The sequence below is a fragment of the Eretmochelys imbricata genome, chromosome 12 (assembly GCF_965152235.1).
Source record: "Eretmochelys imbricata isolate rEreImb1 chromosome 12, rEreImb1.hap1, whole genome shotgun sequence".
NCBI classification, from domain to species: Eukaryota; Metazoa; Chordata; order Testudines; family Cheloniidae; genus Eretmochelys; species Eretmochelys imbricata.
This window is the reverse complement of record NC_135583.1, coordinates 10,374,778-10,396,568: the sequence shown is the minus strand read 5'-3', so window position 1 is coordinate 10,396,568 and position 21,791 is coordinate 10,374,778. Positions and strand designations below refer to the sequence as shown.

The 21,791-nt window shown below is 41.5% G+C and overlaps 1 protein-coding gene across 1 annotated transcript in view; it reads right to left on the bottom strand.

Moving 5' to 3' along the window:
* The window catches only part of SLC7A6 (solute carrier family 7 member 6), a 54,033-nt gene that overhangs the window by 9,479 nt on the left and 22,763 nt on the right, over nucleotides 1-21,791 (bottom strand). The window contains exon 5 of the mRNA XM_077831067.1: nucleotides 12,817-12,940. Coding sequence (XP_077687193.1) covers nucleotides 12,817-12,940 — 124 coding nt within the window. The remainder of the gene's footprint in view (nucleotides 1-12,816; nucleotides 12,941-21,791) is intronic.

Genomic DNA, 21,791 nt, shown 5'->3' with positions numbered 1-21,791 from the left:
TGATAAAAGAGATTGCACTACAGTACTTGTATGAGGTGAATTGAAAAATACTATCTCTTTTTTTACAGTGCAAAAACTTGTAATCAAAAAAATATAAAGTGAGCACTGTACACTTTGTATTCTGTGTTGTAACTGAAATCAATATATTTGAAAATGTAGATAACATCTAAAAATATTTAAATAAATGGTATGCTATTATTAACAATGCGATTAATCGCGATTAATTTTTTTAATCGCTTGACAGTCCTACTATCAATTATTTCTTTGCTGAATTTTATCAAATGGCACATTACTTCTATTATACCATTTACTGGAAAAAACTAGTAGTGATGGCAGTGGCTACTTAGTGTCTTGCATTATATCAATCAATTGCTGCACTAAATCATTCTACGTCATTTACGGGCTACGAATGCACACTTTTTTTTATATCTATAAAGGAAGAAACAGCTAGTTGGTATCCAAGTGACAGTCACAGCACACAACTAGTTGCAGGAGATATCAACCTTCTTTGTTGCACATACAGTAGGTATTTTATATTTCTGTGTTTACATAGTACATATGTAGGTATGCATGGTCATCTAAACATTTCCAGTAACTCCTCCCCAAATTGTTTCTTCGTTTCCTTCTTCAGCCTCAAGAGCAAGATACCAAATAGCAAGAGCCGCAAAAATCAGTCCCTGCTTCCTGCGTGTTTTCTGTCTTGTCAGTCATAAATATTCATTTTCAGGCCAACAGTGAACCACTAGCTGTTAGTATTTTGATCCCCACAATACACCCTTTTCAGGTGGCTTTTCACTCATGAAACTATGGACTAAGCCGGTCACTCAAAATGGGTAAATATTCAGCACTGCACTTTGTTCACAGTGTACAAAGACATCTGGAGTTAAAGGTGGACTGAAATATTTTTAATTGGCTTCTTCTCAACCACCACCTAAAGCAGCACAGAACGCTTCGTCTCCTATCTTCCTCAGTTGGCTCTAGACGCAAGCGATATCTCATCATGGCCAAGATATGTGCAGTTTAAAGAAATTTCACGAGGCCCAAGTTGGGCAAAATCTGAACTAGAGTTTCAGGTTTATTTTTTCATGTGACTTAATTTTTGTAAACACAAAACAAAGCTTGCCTATCCTTGAGTACCCTGTCCAAACTTTTAGACAGCAAAGTGCTTTCTCCAGCATTTAAGTAGTCCAGTCAGTTTAAGGTTCTGAACTCAATTCTGCTTAGCTGCATGTGATGACCTGCAGTATAAACCAAAATGTATTCCATCTCTATGTAACTCTGAGCAAATTTAATTGAGCATCAGCACAGGGGAATGAATTTCTTGATACGATGTGCCAAAGCAAAAATGTATTCATGCTTACAGAAGTCTGCACAAACAGGTTAAAAGCTACTCAGGGCCTGACTACATGGTTGTGTAAAGCATTCTGTGGGGGTGTGATTTCTAAAATGAACTAACATGCTGGACTTGAACTGGTCCATGCAGACTTGGCTAGTAGTAGTACTACATTAAAACACCAGGGGACCTTTAGTGTATACCAGAAAGGTCTTAATGCACAGCAACTTAGTGTGCTTTAAAAATCACACCCTCTTACAGCACATTATCCCACTGTGTAGACAAGTCCTTAGACAATTGCATAGGTAAAACTTAAAGTTGCCTTTCCTTCTTAAGTCTCCAGAAAAATTGTACACCGTGGTATAATTCCCTCATTATTAAGCAGCTACAGAGGAAAAAGTGAATGCAAAAAGACATTTGCTTCTTTAAATGGTCAGATTTAATATCAACTATTGCCCCAAGGCTCCAAAGAAAATATTTAATGTGATACCTCTTGCTGCTTCATATTACCTCACTTGTTAAAAAGGTCAACAAGTTTATTCTTTGTAAAGAGCCCTCAGTTCAAAATACAGAAATCCAGGCTTTATTCTGTACTGTTTGTGTCTATAACTACTTTGATTTTTAATGGGGCCCTTTTTTGCGTTTTCATCATTTTGTTTTTATCTTTTCCAAATAAATCCTAATTAAGGTTTCCTTTGTAGGCAAAAGATGGATTAAATCCGTTCATGTTAGCCACCAGAAGGGGGAAATAGTAAAGTCAGGACAAAAGCCAAATCAATAAAACTTATAGGAAATGTGTAAGAAAACTTAGATAATGTATTAAGGTGAACTTCAGAGTTCTCTCACTGCTTCCATGAGGGTGGAGAGAGACAGAGGATTCTGGCCTCAAAAAGGGAGAAAACAGTCTTCCAAATGTGAGCAATGAAAACTGACCATTGCAAGGATTCAACGTATAAACTTTGTATTGCCCAACCTCTGGCTCTCCCCTGTCAACATGGTTCTTTCTGTGTGGGAAGTTCAAGTGCAAAGCTGACGCTAATGTGGCTAAAGGCAACATTAATAACGCTGCAGCTATCCGCTGTCTCAAATTGGGGCTTTTTTGCAAAGAGTGGTTTGTCCTCTTGCTGTCATCCAGAGACCCTAAGGCACAGAGCTGTCTGCAGAGGTCACTCTTGCACAGGAACATGCAGCATTGGCTTCATGTCTCCCCACCTACTTCATTTGGAATTTTCTGCCCTAAATTATTTGCTTTTTTCCTTCTTTGCCTCACAGAATGAAAATACAGCGTGTAGACAAGAAATCCCCCATACTGAAACAGATCATGGCCCTGTAAAAAAGCAGTAGCATACAGGACGTCCACAAAGACTATACCCTTCAAAACAAGAGGTAACTGCCTCTCTCTAAAGCCAGAGATATGATACGATGTGCAAAGAAAGCAAAGCTATTTTGGGATTTACATAATCCAGCCTCATAGAAGCTGTCATGAAAGTCTGCCAACTCAGGAGGATAAGTCTACTTATCTGTCCTTTACAATGATTGATCAAAATAATTATAAAATTTTCCTTATCCAATAGGCTACCTATTGCTTGTCCATCAAAAAAGTCCTTGAGTAAAGGAGAATTATGCAAAGCTGATTACAGTCCATTATACCAGATGATAAAAATGAGTGGGAGGAAACAGAAGAGGGTACATAAAGGAACTGAATAGTGCAAAAATCTGACTGCAAAAAACTGGGGGCTATTAAGTATAACAATAGATTGTTATCCCTATGGTATCGTTCTCCAGCCTGGATTGCCCAATTCAAATTGACTGGTAATTCCAGTGGGTATCTTTCTTGGTCTTCAAACATCCTACACATGGAGTATTGTAAACTGATAGGTGCCTCTTTTGTATCATCAGATCCACATGCCTACTGGAATTAAGGCAAAGCCAGCTCACAGGAATCAGGTGAATCAGGAATCAAGGAAGAACGTGATGGCTGATGATCAAATAATGAAGGAATTTTGAAAGATTCTTCAGAACAAATAAGCTGTGTCAAGAGATGAAAATTCTTACAGACAACTGTTGCAATAGAAGAATAAGAAATCTGGTCTCCAAAGTTGAGCAATCCAAAGACCAAATGAAATTAAGAGACTCCAAAATTTAAATCTGATGAAGGATATGATTAAAAACCCACACACCACCGCACAACTAACTACAGAACTCTCTTCCACAAGATGTCACAGAGACAAAAAGCTTTCTAGGAGATTACAGAGACATGATGGGTAAGGTAATATTTTTTATTGGATCAACTTCTGTTGGAGAGAGAGAGAGAGAGAGAGAAGCTTACAAAGAGCTCTTCAGTTCTTGGAAAACTTACTCAGAGTGTCACAGCTAAATACAAGATGGAACAAATTGTTTAGCAAAAGTAGTTAACACATATTTCAAGGGACCATTCAAGATGAAGACACCTGTTAATATAGGTGATTTGACATTTATATGGATGATTAACAGCTAGAGTTACATTAGCTAGAGTTACAGAGATAGAGGATAAATTTATAACCTATACAAATTCATACGTTAGGATGCAAGTTAACCAACTGCAGTTAGGAAGAAATCCCCTTTCCCTCCCCTCCCCCATCCCCCAATAGGTAGGTTGTCTGTCCACTATGGATTTTCCGTGGGAAGGAACCATTGTGTTATAATTTAAGAACTCTTAAGAAGTTCAGTTTGCTCTACTAAGCATATCTTCCACAAGATATTTCAGCCAAATTAAGTTCTTCAAGTTTGTCAGTCACCTGAACTTTCTGGTTAAATTTTTATTTCCAGTGGTGCAAATTCAACAGACAAAACATAGATGAAGAGCACCTATCAAAGGTGTTTTCTAATTCCATAGTTGCAGTGAATAAGTCTGTCTGGTTTCTTTGTTACTTCCAAGACAAAATGCATTTTTTAGTTCATAAATGCATATTTATAAAATCTTTCACTTCCACAGGAAGACTCAATTTCTTACAACTTTTGTTGTAAATTATTCTGTAAACCAGCAGGTATCTTCAAGATTGTGCTGTATTTTTCTTTGACAAATGATAAAAGAATCCCTACACAGTTACTCATGGCAGTAAAATTTTATGGAGGTGCAACAAAACCAGCCACATGAAAAAAACATTATGCTTGTATTTTGTGGGGGGATCATGGAAGGGGGGCAGAGAAATACTAGAACAGGGATCAAAAACAACATCATCAAGTGCAATGGCACAAGAAAAAGGATTAGACACTGTTTTCCATTATAGGCGTGCTTACTTTTATGACAATGTATCCTCAATTAGTAAATGAGTCATGGAGCTCTCATCTGAGAGCTGACCAACTCCATTTTACCTACCACTGCTTCTGGTGAATGTTCAAGTTCATTTTTACAGACATGTGAAGCAGTAGTGACAAGGGAAAGAATGGCGCATTTGAGGGAATATGCAGAGGGTGACAGAAGGGCCTACCTGGAGACAGCTATTACAGAAGCATTTAGTCCGCCATAACAGGAGAAAACCAACATTATGGGGATGGTCCACTGCATAAATCTCAGGGTTTCTTCTGAGAAAGTCTGAAGAGCAAGAAGCATTAAGATTAAATCATCATCCTCACTATGATCTGACAAGTCCTGAACTAGAACTGTTTCTATAGCCAGAAAACAGTACAAGAAATAAATGAATTATAAATCTCTTCAGTTATGGACAATGCCTCCCTCCCAACTATCATACTATAGACACACGTGTATTTGTTTCCCCCCGCTAGCAACCTTAATTCTGAATTTCATTTTAAGACCACCTTAATGAAAGAACAGAAGCCAGGAGCTTCTAGCTGTACATTTTTCAGCTGAAGTGCTAGCATTTTTTTCCCGACTGAAATGTTATGACAAATTAATCCCAGAAGAACGATCACAAAATTAAACTCTCAAAAAATCTACTTTGTTAAAACACAAAAGCCTGATTTATTAAATCTGTTTTTCCTGCAGTGGGAAAGTTAGTTTGGCTTCTTGACTTTAACAGCTGGACTCAACATCTGAACAGGATTTGCAAGACTACTACTCTGCCCCCTGAAATGCTGAAACAACAGTTCTGTACAAACAGTTCTATTTAAAGAAGTCTGACTGGAAGCAGTGAGAACTCCTCCAATAAAATGTTGCCACAAAACAAAATTCACAGGGTACTTCCATGTTTTAGGATCTGTCCCATGTTCAGTAAGCGAGGGTTGCAGGAAGATAAGAGTCCTACATTTATTTTAGGAATGTCAACACAAGGACTTTGTCTTCACAACATTCAGTTTGCACTGTAACAAGATGACAAAGATCACCAGACACTGACACTGCAATGAATCATGATGCAACACTAACAGTTCCAAAACACCACTGTCCTAAAAGGATAACTGGAAATAGATGTCAGCCTTTCCTGAATTCTGAACTCATGCAAAACTGAAAGACCAAAGATGATCCTACCCTGCATAAGACTGAAGACTTCTGCAGTGCCGGTTTGTGTAGCTCATTTCAGGTTTGCCTCAGACATGAGTGAGCTGTTCCAGGTTCCATTTATACAGGTTCTTATATTGCTCTCATCACTTTTGTATCTGAGCCCCTTTCAGTAATACATTAAGCGACTAACATCTGCCCTGTAGGTTTGTTCTTGCTCCTCCTCTCCCCAGAGAGAGAAAAGTGTGTGCAGTATAGCATTTTGTTTTAGATTCCCCATGCCAGCCTAGGTCTGTGTACTGGAGGGCAGAGGCAGGGAACAGAAAGATCTGGTGTGAGAACACAGAACAGTTTTCCCCCTTTTAGTTTCCTGACCTTTGAGGATTGTTTCCTAAAGGAAATAAGGAAACTGACTCATGGTAACCTCATTTGCAAGTAGGAAAGCTGCATGTGCAAAAGACCCGAACAAAACAAAACTGCTGAGTGCATAAAATTCTGTGCCACTCTCAGAAAGCTTGTTTGTCAAAACAAAAACATTGGGTAAAGTCTGTTCAATTTGATCAAATACATTCAAGTGACCTGTGCTAAAGGAGTGACTACATCAACTGGAAATGTAATGGGGTACTCTAATTTCTGGTGGTGCAATAGATAGCAGTTTGTGTTATGTTTTTTAAAGTGTCTTTCAATTCTGCTTTCAGTGATAATCCTTCTGGCTGGTCCCCACTGCAACCCACATTGCTCCTCTTAAATCATTTGAGATGGAAAATGTCTCCTCCCTTTTCCCAGGGACAGAAGATGCTGCTGCAGTGCAAGGTACAGAGTGGAATCGTTCATTCAGTAAGATCTTAAATCACCGAAATCATGCATGGCATATAGTCCACTGCATGGCTATGCTCTTCCGGATATACCCCAGCCTCTTTGGCAGAATCTACACTAAAAAAATTGCATACCCACCTTCCAACAGTGCAGCTACGCAGATCAGAAATTCATGACAGTGGTGTAGATAAGGCACAAGCATTTTCACTAGGGCTTAAACTGCTCCTTACCCTAGAGTAGGAGCTGCAACAAGGCTGGAAACGGGTACAAATTCTGCAGAATAGGCAAGGACAAAATGGTGTTCCCTTAAAAGTATGCTAATATGCCAAGCCTTCTCCCCAGATCAGGTTCAACCCCTTGATCTCACACCTCCTGTTTGGTGTGTCTACACTCACAACCTTTCTAGCTATAAAGCATCACCATTGCAGCATCAGGGGAAGCTGTAACAGACAGGGACTAGGTTTGAGGACTGTGGTAAAGATGCCCGAGTCCCATCTATACTATAGTTTCCATGGCTGTTTACACTGGTGAAGCTGCATAGGCAGTGAATTACCTCTCAAAAGTTTGCAAGTCTTCTTAAATGCAGTCTTCAAGGGCTAAAGTAACAGCAATATTTCTATTTACACAGCCCCAAAGGTGTGCTAGTGATTTCAGTGCTGAAAATGAGAAGAGTTGAGGGACCTACCAATTAACAAGTAAGAACTGGTAAAAAGATCCATAAACCCAGATTGAGTGAACTCTTTCAATATGCCTATATCCAACAATCAATGTTGCATATCAAATAAATTCTAATCAGGTTTTAAGTCAGAAATGTACAAGATTCACAAGCAGATAAGGGAATTTTAAAAAAGGTTACTTAACAAAATAACTTTTGTTCTCCAAAATGTATTACTTCCATATATTACACTGAGAGATCATGTGCTCTTCACTGTGTGACAAACTCATTTCAGAGAATCTCACCACTGGGAAGGCATGTGCATGCATCTCTGTTCATGGAGTTTAGAACCAACATTATAAGTCCCCAACTTACATAGCTCTTCTCTAACTTCAGGCTCATACTTTAACTCTCCAAAGTAGAGGAGAGAAAGGAGAGTCACCTGAATCTGCAGAGGCAATACATTTGGAGAACAACTTAGGCCAGTAAGCAACCTCTTCTTCATAACACTGTTTCTGCAGATACTCACAGTTAGACTAACTAACAGTGGCAAGCCTCAGCAAGAAGGCAGAGTATGAATAACTGAAATGTTAGTGAAAACACTGCTCTCCTGAACGACAACCTAGTCTGATCTGACTCTGTGTTGGGAAACAAGAGAGAATATGCAAAAAGAAAAGAAGTACTTGTGGCACCTTAGAGGCTAACAAATTTATTTGAGCATAAGCTTTTGTGAGCCACAGCTCAATTCACTGGATGCATGCAGTAGAAAATACAGTGGGGAGATTTAGATACACAGAGAACATGAAACAATGGGTGTTACCATACACACTGTAACAAGAGAGTGCGGGGGGGGAAAAAGCCTTTTGTAGTGATAGTCAAGGTGGGCCATTTCCAGCAGTTGACAAGAACGTGTGAGGAACAGTCGCGGGGGGCGGGAGGCGCTTGGATCATAAACATGGGGAAATAGTTTTTACTTTGTGTAATGACACATCCACTCCCAGTCTTCAAGCAGAAGTTAATTGTATCCAGTTTGCAAATTAATTCCAATTCAGCAGTCTCTCGTTGGAGTCTGTTTTTGAAGAGAGAATATGCTTTGTGAAGGCATGCATCAAGCTTCAGGGAGCAGCATTGCAAATCTCAACAACCAGTACATTACAAATAGATACTGCAGAAGTTATTACTCCCCTGGTGAAAAGGGCTGTAGGTCCTTCTGGTACAATAAGCACACTGTCTGAAAGCAGTGACCCATTACTGCCTCTAATTAGAAGTTCTTAAATTAACAGGTGCCAAAGAAGATGCCTTCCTACCAAACTGGTCTTTTTGGAAGATATCAACACAACCAAAGAGAGTGGGTTGGATGCTGGCTGGTAAAGTCAATCAGGCTCCCAGTTCTACACTGCAAGAGAAGTTTGCAGTGACAGGCTTCAACACCCAAGAACAGTAATAGCCAAATGCAGAAGATGGGTCTAGAAAAGCAATCATAATGGAAAGGGAACTTCAGAAATTATAAACCCAAAAGGATAACTGCTACCTTGGCACCAGACCACCTTGCCAACCAGAACGTAAACCGCAAGGGGTACTTCTCAATGGTGCTGCAAGCATTGGTGGATCACAAGGGACATTTCACCAACATCAACATGGGATGGCCAGCAAAGGTGCATGACGCTCGCATCTTTAGGAACTCCGGGCTGTTCAAGCAGCTGCAAGAAGGGACTTACTTCCCAGACCAGAAAATTACCATTGGGGATGTTGAAATGCCAATAGTTATCCCTGGGGACCCAGCCTTGCTCCCATGGCTCATGAAGCCGTACACATGCAGCCAGGACAATAGTAAGGAGCAGTTCAACTATAGGCTAAGCAAGTGCAGAATGGTGGTAGAATGTGCCTTTGGACGTTTAAAAGCTCGCTGGCACTGTTTGCTGACTAGGTCAGACCTCAGCGCAACCAACATTCCCATTGTTATTGCTGCTTGCAGTGTGCTCCATAATATCTGTGAGAGTAAGGGGGAGACTTTTATGGCAGGGTGGGAGGTTGAGGCAAATCGCCTGGTGTCCGATTTTGAGCAGCCAGACACCAGGGCGATTAGAAAAGCACAGCAATGCGCGCTGCACATCAGAGAACCAGTTTCATGACTGGCCAGGCTTCGGTGTGACAGTTGTGTGTATTTCTCCTTGATGCAAACCCGTCCCCTTTGCTGATTTTAATTTCCCGTAAGCCAAGCACCCTCCTACCTTCAAAATAAAGTAATTATTGTTTTGAAACCATGCATTCTTTCTGTAGGTTAATTAAAAAAAAGGGAGATAACTGACAAGGCAGCCCAGGTAGGGTGGGGGAGGAGGGAAGGATACGGCCACATTGCTTATTGTAGCCACACTACAAATCAAACTGTTTGAATGACAGTCTTCTGTTGCTTGGGCCATCCTCTGGAGTGGAGTGGCTGGGTGCCCGGAGCTTCCCCGCCGCATTCTTGGGCATCTGGGTGATGAGGATATGGAACTTGGGGAGGAGGTTAGGTGATTGTAAAATGGATGCAGTGGGGGTCTGTGCTCTTGTTGGATTTCTTGCAGCTGCACCAGATGCTTCATCATGTCCGTTTGCTCCCCAATTAGCCTTAGCATCGCCTCCTGCCACCGCTCTTCGTGCTCACTTAATGCTTTCCTAGTCTTTAACGCTGAATGCCTCCATGCATTCAGCTGTGCCCTATCAGTGTGGGAGGACTGCATGAGCTCGGAATACATGTCATCGCGAGTGCAATTTTTTTTGCCTTCTAATCTGCGATAACCTCAGGGATGGAGATGATGGGGGAGCCTAGAAACATTTGCACCTGGGTCGGAAGATAAAAAGGGAGAGTAAAATTTAAGATGATACATTTCTGAGAACAAAACGGAGACTCTTTCACAGTGAATCAAGCAATTCACAGCAGACAGCACATGTGCTTTAGGTACAAGGTTGCATTTTGCCTTTTATATTGAGGGCCTGCCGGTATGGTGACATCACACACGGCTGGGCAACACAGTTCGGTTTCCAGGCAGCCATGGTAAGGCAAAAGGGTATGCAGGGTTGGCTTCTTACACATAACATGTGGGTATGGTTTCAAACTGCAGCACCATCCTTTCCCATAGCAAGCAATGGGTTGGGTTTCACATTTAAAAGGAGGGGCTGCAGTTTTTGGATGGATGTGCAGCACACACCTTCCCCCACCCCACAGCGTGGCTATTCTCTGGGATGATCCCTTTTAGCCAAGCACAAACAACCCAGCATGAATGGGGTCCTTTTACTATTCCCTTACAAAAATTCCCCTATTTCAACCAGGTGACCATGAATGATATCACTCTCCTGAGGTGAGCACAGAACGATATAGACCAAATGTTGCTTGAATGTGACCAAAACCCAGGACCATTCGCTGCCATGCTTTGTGCTGCAATGATTCCAGAATAATTTCAGAGTACCTACAGGAGAGCTTCATGGAGATGTCCCTGGAGGATTCCTGCTCCATCCCCAGACATGTGAACAGGCTTTTCCAGTAGCTCTACTGGCCACGAATGCATCCTAATTCTTCAGGGCAAATCTAACATTAAACACTATTGCTTTTAAACTCTGTACTGTAGTTACAAATGTGCACTCACCAGAGGTGCCTTCTCCAGCTTCAGGGTCGGGGATCATGCCTTCAGAGGGTATTGGCTCCAGGGGGATGAAAAGGTCATGGCTGCTGGGGAGAACGGATTCACCGCTTGCCTGTTGCGCATTCTCCTCCTCCTCCTCATCCACAAAATCCTCCTCTCTGTTGCGTAAGACTCCCCCCCTTGCAGGTGTCCATGGACAATGGTGGGGTAGTGGTAGGGTCCCCTCCCAGAATGGCATGTAGCTGATCATAGAAGTGGCATGTATGGGGCTCTGATCCGGAGCGACCGTTTGCCTCCTTTGTCTTTTGGTAGGCTTGCCTCAGCTCCTTAACTTTCACGCAGCACTGCTGTGTGCCCCTGTTATAGCCTCTCTCCACCATGCCCTGTGAGATTTTGGCAAATATATTTGCATTTCTTCTTTTTGATCGGAGTTCTGCTTGCACAGAGGCTTCTCCCCATACAGCAATCGGATCCAGTGTCTCCCTTTCGGTCCATGCTGGAGCTCATTTGCAATTCTGGAGGAACTGCATGGTCACCTCTGCTGCCAAGTTCGCCACGCTGACCAAACTTGAATTTCATTTCCTAAGTTCCCAGGGCTTTTCCTGTGTACCTGGCTAGTGCATCGGAGTTCAAAGTGCTGTCCAGAGCAGTTACAACAGAGCATTCTGGGATAGCTCCCGGAGGCCATTACTGTCGATTTGCGTCCACACTACCACTAATTCGACCCAGCAAGGTCGATTGTAGCACTCACCAGGGAGGAGTACAGAAGTTGATTTTAAGAGCCTTTTAAGTCGACAGAACGGGGTTGGTTGTGTGGATACATTCATTTTAAAATCAACCTATCGTGGCTAAATTCGACCTAACCCCATAGTGTAGACCAGGCCTTAGTTTTGTTCTGAGTAGCTAAGCTCAGACTGAGATTGAACAGATCATTTGAAATCACTGGAATCTATTTGCTGTGATGCAAGCCACCACAGTTCATCACAGTCAACACTGGGATTTAGTTTTCATAGGGGAAATTTTTTTAAAAACCACCCCTATCCTTTGTAAACTGCTGACTAAACTAAATCTCACCCATCTCTGTTTAGAGCTTAGTTTGTTACATTTTAAAGTTGATTAAGCTTGTACAGTCATACAAATTTCTTAATAAGGTTTACTATAACAATTGCCCTACCAGCCCAATGATCAAAATATAGAGGATATATTGTATCTGTAAGAAATTATATTACGGAGAATAGGTGAATTACTGAATAAAACTTAGGGTACTTTAAAAAAAATCCCTACACAAATGAGCATCCAATCCTTCAAATTCAAGATTTTTTTTTTCCCCTCAGTTTTGTACTTCTGTTTTACAGAAGAATTGTAGGAATTGATGCAATTTTAGTAGGGCTAGGAAACAATGAGTGATAAAACTTGGTTAGAGAGTAGTACAAATATTAGCATGGCTAAATTGCAACATTATCTATTTGCAAACAGATAACAAAGCTACTTCACATTGAAGACAGATTAGTTAGTGTCTCAGTACAACATTTTTCAAACACATTTCAAGTTATTAAAAACTATAGCATAAAAATGACTAAGAACATGCTAAGTATTAATGATTCCTATTATTATTCTTTAAATACCTCAAGGAGCATACACCTACTCAGAATCTTTGCAAAATATGCCAGTGGCTTGGATTAGCTGCTGGTTTTAAATAGGATTGCTATTAAGTTAAAAGAAACCAATACACAGTATGCACATTCACAATATTTGTGTTTAAGACCAGATTTAAGTATTTAGGATAAATTAATTATTCAATTGGTCTCCCCTTCTAGATTTAGGGGAAAATATACATGGCACAGGAAGGAACGTGAGTGACCAGGGACTTTACCTACAATGTGCACAAGTAGTAAATCTATCTCTAAAATATGAAGATTTGACAATACAGCAGTATGGTATATATTTGACTTACCACCGCCACAGCATCACTAGAAAGAACAGCATTAATATCCAGCACTGTATAGTAAGCTATGTTGGTCAAAATATAGATAACCGTCACAATGGGCATAGAAATTGCAATAGCCAGTGGCAGATTCCTGATGAGACAAAAACAGCAAATAGGCTTGGGAAAATTCTAGGGTTTTAAAAAATATATATAATTTCAACAAATATCAGTATTTATTTTTAAGCATTTTTAAATTGTTTATCTATTTACATATCTACAGTTGTGCAAAATTACGGGTTAAATTTTTTCCCACTTTTTAAATAGATTTAAATTTTCACAGTTGCAGAAAATTATGGGGGAAGTCAGACAATTACACTAAAAACACTAAATACAGATTCAAAAAGTTAACGCTTTATAACCGTTAAAACAAACTGTCAATGTAATATCCTTAAATTAAACTCTAATAAGGTCTAAGTAGCATTTTTCTTACTTTGCCTATCTGTCAGTGTCAGATATCAATGGAAATATCTAAGTTATTTAGAGCTAGACTGAGCTGATTACATTTGATAAATGTTTCTAATTGAATGCAAGCTCTTTTTCTTTCAAAAACCTCCTGTCAAAACAAAACAAAATTTTGAAAAAATTGTTACTCGTTCAGGGTGGCAAAACCAGCAAACTGGATCAATACTTAGAGAGTGACAAACTCCAAGTCAGCCTTTTGCATTTGTTGGATTTAATATTTTAAAGCGTCATTTACCTTTTAAAAATGAATTTGGCACAGAGTAAGGATTTTTTCATTACTTCCCTAATGGCACTAAAAGGGGATTCAACACCATTACAATGTCATCACTATCACAAAGTCAAATTACTGTGGCAAAATGTCAGTGCAATACAAAGTAATTAAAAACTCTTTAAAAGATAAGAGACCATGATTCTTGGGACTGTTCTCCTAGAGAGTGACTAATGCAACGCTCATGGTTCAAAGATCTGAGCATCGTAATAGCTAGTGGCTGAGATCCATCCAGAGAGCAATTACTTACTTCAAATACCAGTTTAAGCTAAAGTTTAATGATGTGAAACAAGAACAAAAGAAAAGTGCCAGCTCCGCAGAGAACAAGAGAGAGAAAATGGGGACTATATTGTAGTTACCTTTTTCTCAGCAATAGCAATAATTTTCATTGCACCAAAGATTAACCAATATAATTATATCCCACCACACTCTTGGAGAACAAGCAATACAAGGATCATTCCTGAAATATATATTATTTATAGACATATTTAGTAAATCTAGTACCCCAGTGTGGTGGGGTAGCTGCCCCACACAGGCAGAAGGATTAAAGCAGCCTTGGGGAGGCTGCGCAGAACCCAGCCAATTAGAAGAGTCTTATTGAGCCAGCCAATAGGGAGAAGGCTTAGTGGAGCAGCCAGTCAGGGTCAGGCTGGCCTATATAAGAAGGGCTGCTGAGCAGAACAGAGGCAGTCTCTCCCAGGAGGGTAAGGGAGGAGGACTGGCTACCCTGTAGGAGGGTTGAGAGCAGCGTGAACAGATGTCCCGATTTTATAGGGACAGTCCTGATTTGGGGGTCTTTTTCCCCCTTATATAGGCTCCTATAACCCCCACCCCCGTCCCAATTTTTCACACTTGCTGTCTGGTCACCCTAGATGAGAGAGAGACAGCACCTCGGACAGAGCAGTGCTGGAAAAGGGAACAAGAGGAAGCTCCAACCAGATGGCAGCCAGACTGATGCCCTGATACAAGGGCGGAGAAGGTGCTAGGGCTGTGGGGAAGTGGCCCAGGGAAACAGATGGTGGAGTAGAAGGAGGGGCAATACATGGCTGCCAGCTATAGGGTCCCTGGGCCAGAACGCGGAGTAGTGGGTGGGCCCGGGTCCTCCTCCACTTGCCACCAAGGGGAGTGGCCAGTGCATGCACTGCAGTTTGCCATGGCGATGAGTGGACTGCCCTGAGCACTGCCAGGTCCCCCGGGGGGGGGCGGGGAGAGAACCGAGTGGAGCACAGTCCAGGGAGCGACATGGGTCCTAGAGGTGGAGGTGAGAATGACGACAGGTGAGACACTACTAGATGAGGGCATGTTGGTGAAACAAGAGCTAATTCCCAGGACAGCCAGCAGGAGGCACCGTGGTGGTGAGGCCTGTCCCATTACACTCAGGCAGGAAATGGAAAACAGAGGAGATGCCTTTCAAAAACAAAACAAAACCACAAACAAAAAAGAAACACACAAAACTACAGAGGGGTATTCATCGTCCCCCTTTAATCCCCTAAAAATACTATGCAGAAGATGGAAGAATCAGGGTATTTTCAAACTTTTTCAAAACTAGAAAGAAGCTGCAAGTCCAAACCTCAATGTCTGATACAATTTTAAGCCCGAGTTCTTTGACAAGAGAATGTAAAATATTCTATGTGGCTTCCCTGTGAGTATCCTAAATATTAATCAAAGGTTGCGTACTATCTCTCACATGGCTGCCATCCTACACCTTGACCTGAAATTCACAAAGGCATGGCTAAAAGGGAATGCTAGAATAGGAAAAATGATCTGCTTACCTGAAAATTTCCATTGTGCAAGTAATAAGGTCCACAGATCCATTACCATGGGTACTCCAACCTGCGTGCAGCTTTCGGGCAGGATCAGACCTGTCATTCCCTAGCATCAGATGAATGCATCACCTCTTGAAATTCCCTCTAGTTGAGAAATTCCACAGCCAAGATAATTCAAAGCTACTTTTTTAATTAGAGATTGTGTTAAATATACTTTGAGGAAATACAAACATTTCTCCTATGGCAGTGCATAGTATATTCTACCTAATCACAACAAACCCAAATACTGGGCTGTCAGTTTCCATCTGTATTGTGGATGATCCATTTGTCTCCAGAGTGAGCTGAATCTGTGGATCTTATTACACAGAAAGATAATTTTCAGCTAAGCACAGATACATTTTTCTCTTCTTCTTCATGCTAAGGTCTACAAATTAGGGTTGTTGATTAATCACAGTTAACTCACACGATTAACTAAAAAAATCACAATTAAAAAAGTTAATCGCAATTAATCGCAGTTTTAATTGCACTGTTAAACACTAGAATAGCAATTGAAATGTATTATATTTTGGATGTTTTTCTTCATTTTCATATATATTGATTTCAATTACAACACAGAATACAAGGTGTATATTATTTTTGATTACAAATATTTGCACTGTAAAAATGATAAACAAAAGAAATAGTATTTTTCAATTCACCTCATACAAGTTGTCATAAAAATAAAGGGAAGGGTAACCACCTTTCTGTATACAGTGCTATAAAATCGCTCCTGGCCAGAGGCAAAACCCTTTCACCTGTAAAGGGTTAAGAAGCTAAGCTAACTTCACTGGCACCTGACCCAAAATGACCAAAGAGGGGACAAGATACTTTCAAAGCTGGAGGGCTGGGGGTGGGGACAAAGGGTCTGTGTGATGCTTTTGCCGGGAACAGATCAGGAATGCAGCCTTACAATTCCTGTTAAGTTAGTAACTAAGCTAGCTAGAAATGTGTTAGATTTCCTTTTGCTTAATGGCTGGTAAAATAAGCTGTGCTGAATGGAATGTATATTCCTGTTTTTGTGTCTTTTTGTAACTTAAGGTTTTGCCTAGAGGGATTCTTTATGTTTTGAATCAGATTACCCTGTAAGGTATTTACCATCCTGATTTTACAGAGGTGATTCTTTTACCTTTTCTTTAATTAAAAGTCTTCTTTTAAGAACCTGATTGCTTTTTCATTGTTCTTAAGATCCAAGGATTTGGGTCTGTGTTCACCTGTACAAATTGGTGAGGATTCTTATCAAGCCTTCCCCAGGAAAGGGGGTGTAGGGCTAGGCGGGATATTTTGGGGGAAGACGTCTCCAAGTGGGCTCTTTCCCTTGTGATACTGCATGGCCAGAGGGCAGCAGGAGAGTGTTAGAAGGGAGCCTTATTCCCTGTAGAGGGAGAAAGTTTGCTATAGATTAATTCATAGATACTAAGGTCAGAAGGGACCATTATGATCATCTAGTCCGACGTCCTGCACAACGCAGGCCACAGAATCTCACCCACCACTCCTGCAAAAAACCTCTCACTTATGTCTGAGCTATTGAAATCCTCAAATCGTGGTTTAAAGACTTCAAGGAGCAGAGAATCCTCCAGCAAGTGACCCGTGCCCCATGCTACAGAGGAAGGTGAAAAACCTCCAGGGCCTCTTCCAATCTGCCCTGGAGGAAAATTCCTTCCTGACCCCAAATATGGTGATCAGCTGAACCCTGAGCACATGGGCAAGGTTCACCAGCCAGATACTACAGAAAATTCTTTCCTAGGTAACTCAGATCCCACCCCATCTAACATCCCATCACAGGCCATTAGGCCTATTTACCATGAATATTTAAAGATCAATTAATTACCAAAATCATGTTATCCATCACACCATCTCCTCCATAAACTTATCAAGTTTAATCTTAAAGGCAGATAGATCTTTTGCCCCAACTGCTTCCCTTGGAAGGCTATTCCAAAACTTCACTCCTCTGATGATTAGAAACCTTCGTCTAATTTCAAGTCTAAACTTCCCAATGACCAGTTTATATCCATTTGTTCTTGTGTCCACATTGGTACTGAGCTTAAATAATTCCTCTCCCTCTCCGGTATTTATCCCTCTGATATATTTATAGAGAGCAATCATATCTCCCCTCAACCTGAAGCCAATTAAAGCACCTGAAGCCAGTCACCTGATAAAACCCCCCTGCTTCAATCAGACAAGGGAAGGAGTTGAAGCAGAGTGGATTGGTGTTGGAGCAGAGAGCAGTTTGGAGGGAAGCAGAGGAGAGTTTGGAGAAGTGCTGCGGTGGGCTAAGAAGACCAAGACCTAGGTAAAGGGACACCTGGTTTGTGCAGAGGGAGAGCACGAAGCCCCACAAGCTGAAGGGCAGGAGAGGGAAGTAGCCCAGGGGAAGGAACCGCTAGTTCAAGCAGTTTACAGCTATCCCTAGGGCCCCTGGGCTGGGACCTGGAGTAGAGGGTAGGCCTGGGTCCCTCCCTCTCCACTCCCATCCTCTAGGACACTAGAGGGGCAGTTAATACCCCAGTTCAGGGGCGAGAAACGGTGCCCTGAACCCTCCCCAAGAGGAGAAAGCGTGAGACCCATTAAAGTAGTGCCAGTAATTTGCCACACCCTGTTCTTTGTTTTAAACAGTTGGTGGTGGCAGCATACAGTTCAAGAACAATGCAAAGTTTGTACTTTAGGGAAGTTTTTAACCTAAGCTGGTAAAAATAAGCTTAGGGGTCTTTCATGCAGGTCCCCACATCTGTACCCTAGAGTTCAGAGTGAGGAAGGAACCTTGACACAAATACTGTAGTGCAATCTTTGTCATGAAAATGCAACTTACAAATGTAGATTTTTTGTAGTTGTTACATAACTGCACTCAAAAATAAAACAATGTAAAACTTCAGAGCCTACAAGTCCTCTCAGCCCTACTTCTTGTTCAGCCAATCGCTAAGACAAACAAGTTTGTTTACATTTACAGGAGATAATTCTGCCCTCTTCTTATTTACAAGATCACGAGAAAGTGAGAACAAGCATTTGCATGGCACTTTTGTAGCCGGCATTGCAAGGTATTTACGTGCCAGATATGCTAAACATTGATATGTCCCTTCATGCTTCAGCCACCATTTCAGAGGACATGCTTCCATGTTGATGAAGCTAGTTAAAAAAAAAATAATGCATTAATTAAACTTGTGACTGAACTCCTTGGGGGAGAATTGTATGTCCCCTGTTCTGTTTTACCCGCATTCTGTCATATTTCATGTTACAGCAGTCTTGGATTATGACCCACCACAAGTTGTTCATTTTAAGAACACTATCACTGCAGATTTCATAAAACGCAAAGAAGGTACCAATGTGAGATTTCTAAGATTAACAGTCCCAGTCTTTAATCTCTTCTCATACAGAAGCTGTTCCATATCTGACAAACAATGGAAAAGGTGGCCAGACAGCGAGGCACCCTGATAAGCTTTACAAGATTTCATCCCTGCCTCATGCTCCAAGTCTGACAGAGAGGCTGCAGGTCACTTTATTTACGGTTTCCAGATGCAGAGAAGCTGATCACCAGCCCACCAAACTGCTTTACCATGAATGAGATATTTCTTCGTGTAGGAGTACTCTGCTAATCCAACTTTGCCAAACGTGTTTTGATGTTCATCTCCCCTCTGGTGGGTAGAAGACTTTGCTCCACCCAGGATGGGAGAATCTGTCTCTGGAGTAGGGTTGATCATGTTCTTCCGAGTTATCATAAAGATGCTATCAGAAATGTTGATGGTCATGACCTAAACAGGTCTGTTACCAATGTAAGGAGCAGTGCTCTGAGACATCAGTGAATTATTATGTTTCAGCTGATGGATGCTTTGCTCTCTTTCTAGTACCCATTCTTTGAACTAAACCAGAGAATGGTACAAACACCCCAAAACCAACAACCTTAATTCTCTGCATTCACCAGTTGTGGGAGCAAAGAACATATAATGGGAAGTAGATCTCTTCCAATGAATGAGACAGGGCAAGATGCAGAAGGAGTACCCATAATTAGTGGATAGGTATCATATCAACTCTGGATCCCTGAGGCATGCTTGCACTTGAAATCAGAATTCCCAATAGGCTTAAATAAGAAATAGATTTTTGATGTGTGACACCACTTGTTTTCCATTATGGCAATCTATTACAAGTCTTCTGAGATGAGACCTTTTACCTAATGCTCTTTATCATCTGTCCAAGCTTATAACTGACTTCCTTAGTGTCACGCATTTCTGGAATCCAAGATACTCCAGAAACTGTATCACTGTTTGTTTCAGCTTCCTCTCTCTACAGAGCCCCAATCAGAAAAACAGTCTGGAAAGAAAAGAAAATTTCCTTTTCCCTAAAGCCTATATTGCTATCCTGGAGAGACCCTGAGAACACATGTAAGATCAAATGGTAATGACTGAAGTTGGGAAAAGAAAAAAGGCTGCCATCCATCTGCAAAACATAAGACCTAAAATGGGACTGTCCTCAAAGAGGTTGGTCTTATTTGTCTCTCCATCCCCACATGGAGCCCTTCTGGGTGTCTCAAGGGAGGTACTGATCTGGGGGGGGGGGGGTGTCAATAATGGGCTCCCATAAGCTCGACCCCTCTGTTGCATGGGATCCACATGGGGCAGATGGACCTGTTTCCCCTGGAGGTCTCAGCATAGGATATGAAGAGGGGTCCCTGGGGGGGGATGTTAAAGAGGTGGCAGCAGAGGGTGAGAGTTGGAAACAAACACCCCTTACTGCATTCTGGCATTGGTAGGGTTCATGTTGTGTCAAGTACCCTCCACCTGACCTGAGAGGTAGGAGGGATTCAGCTTTGCAGTCAGAGGTATGGCTGCCAGTGTGACCTATATGGGGTTTTAGGCATGATCTTCCATCTGGCATGCTGCCTTTCTGGCTTTGCTGCCCCTCATGCAGCTAGGGAAAGAGAGGCTGCTTGCCACTGGAGCCTGTTCTTTTCCATTTCTACGTGCCTCCTTTCCTGCCAGGGGAGGGAGCTGGGGCAATCCAGTCTGGCCTTGGCTGTATTTTGCCCAGCAGAGTTAGCCTCTCTAATCCAATCTGGCTCCTTTCCTGCCCAGGGAAAGGAAACAGAGGTGACTTGTCCTTCACATCTTAGCCCACGCAATTGCATTCTGCCCATAGAACAGGATCAAGCTCCAAAGTGAGACAGCCCTTTCATTTTGCCTTTTCCTCAGCTTAGCTCTGCTGCTAAAGCCTGCAGGGGCACCAGCCACTGCAAACACCTCAGCAGGGGAAGCAGAGCTGAGGGGACTTTCCTCAAAAGATCAAATGCAGTTCTAGGACATGGCTGGGAATTAGACAGACACAGAGTGACAGAGAAAGTCAAACAATTCAAAATAAAGAATTTTCATCAGAAAAGCTCTACAGCCAGGAGGTCTGGTTGAACCTGCCAAGCACCATGGAGGCAGGGTAAAAAAAAATGGAGAAACTTTAGGAGGAAGGGCATTCTCCTGTTGCCAATGACCGAGAGGTCTGGTTCTGCCCCCAAACTGGAAGCAGCCTGAAGTACTCATTGTAATGGATCTGTGGACCTTAGCATGAAGAAGAAATGCAGACACGTCACCTCATGAAACAAAAAAGCTGGAACGGCTCTTCAAGGGCATTATTCTTCAAGAAAAAAAAGCCCAGGGACCTTTTCAGATGTAATTGTGGACTAGAACTTTCACAGGACAAGTATGAGACAGGATGATTATGGAAAAATTCTACCATACTCAAAGACATTTCATGAGACCAAACACCTCCTTATTCTTTTGAGCATTAGTATAATATGGGCAACTAAAATTTGAAGCTTGCTTTATGAGTGAGAGTCACTGCCAGGAATAAAGCCTGCTGCATTAGAAATTTGAGCTTATGAACAACATATGGATGTAAAGGAGGTTTCATCATCTTAATTAAACGTTCCTAGCAGAAAACTTGTTTTTAAATGATATCCAATAGAAAAAAGTTACTTAACTGTTAACTCAGCAGATTATCTTTAAGAGGAAGGTGGAAAGATATTGCAACAGCACTCAAAAGGGAATTTTTAAAATCAATTTTCTCTGCCAACAGATGCAGAAAGACAAGATGACTAACGTACAGAGCGTTAAATCTCTTATGGGTAGGTGTACACCACTCACTAGCAAAGTGGTTTAAAAGAGACATTGTCAACCTGAAATTTAGTCAGTTAAAAAAAGATAGTTGCTAATTGTCATTTTGCAACAAAAATTTTTAAAGGAAAACGTGTCTCTCCTTTGCTGTGTGAATGCTCAAACAGAGCAAACTGACTAATAACGTATAAAGCAAGCCGGCTGGGGAAAAAAGGAACTCCCTCCCCCGTCTTTTAGCTATAGCAATCTTAGCTGTTACTTGTAATAGGTAAAAACATGTCAGACAGATGTGAATTTTACATTAACCATTTCTGTTTA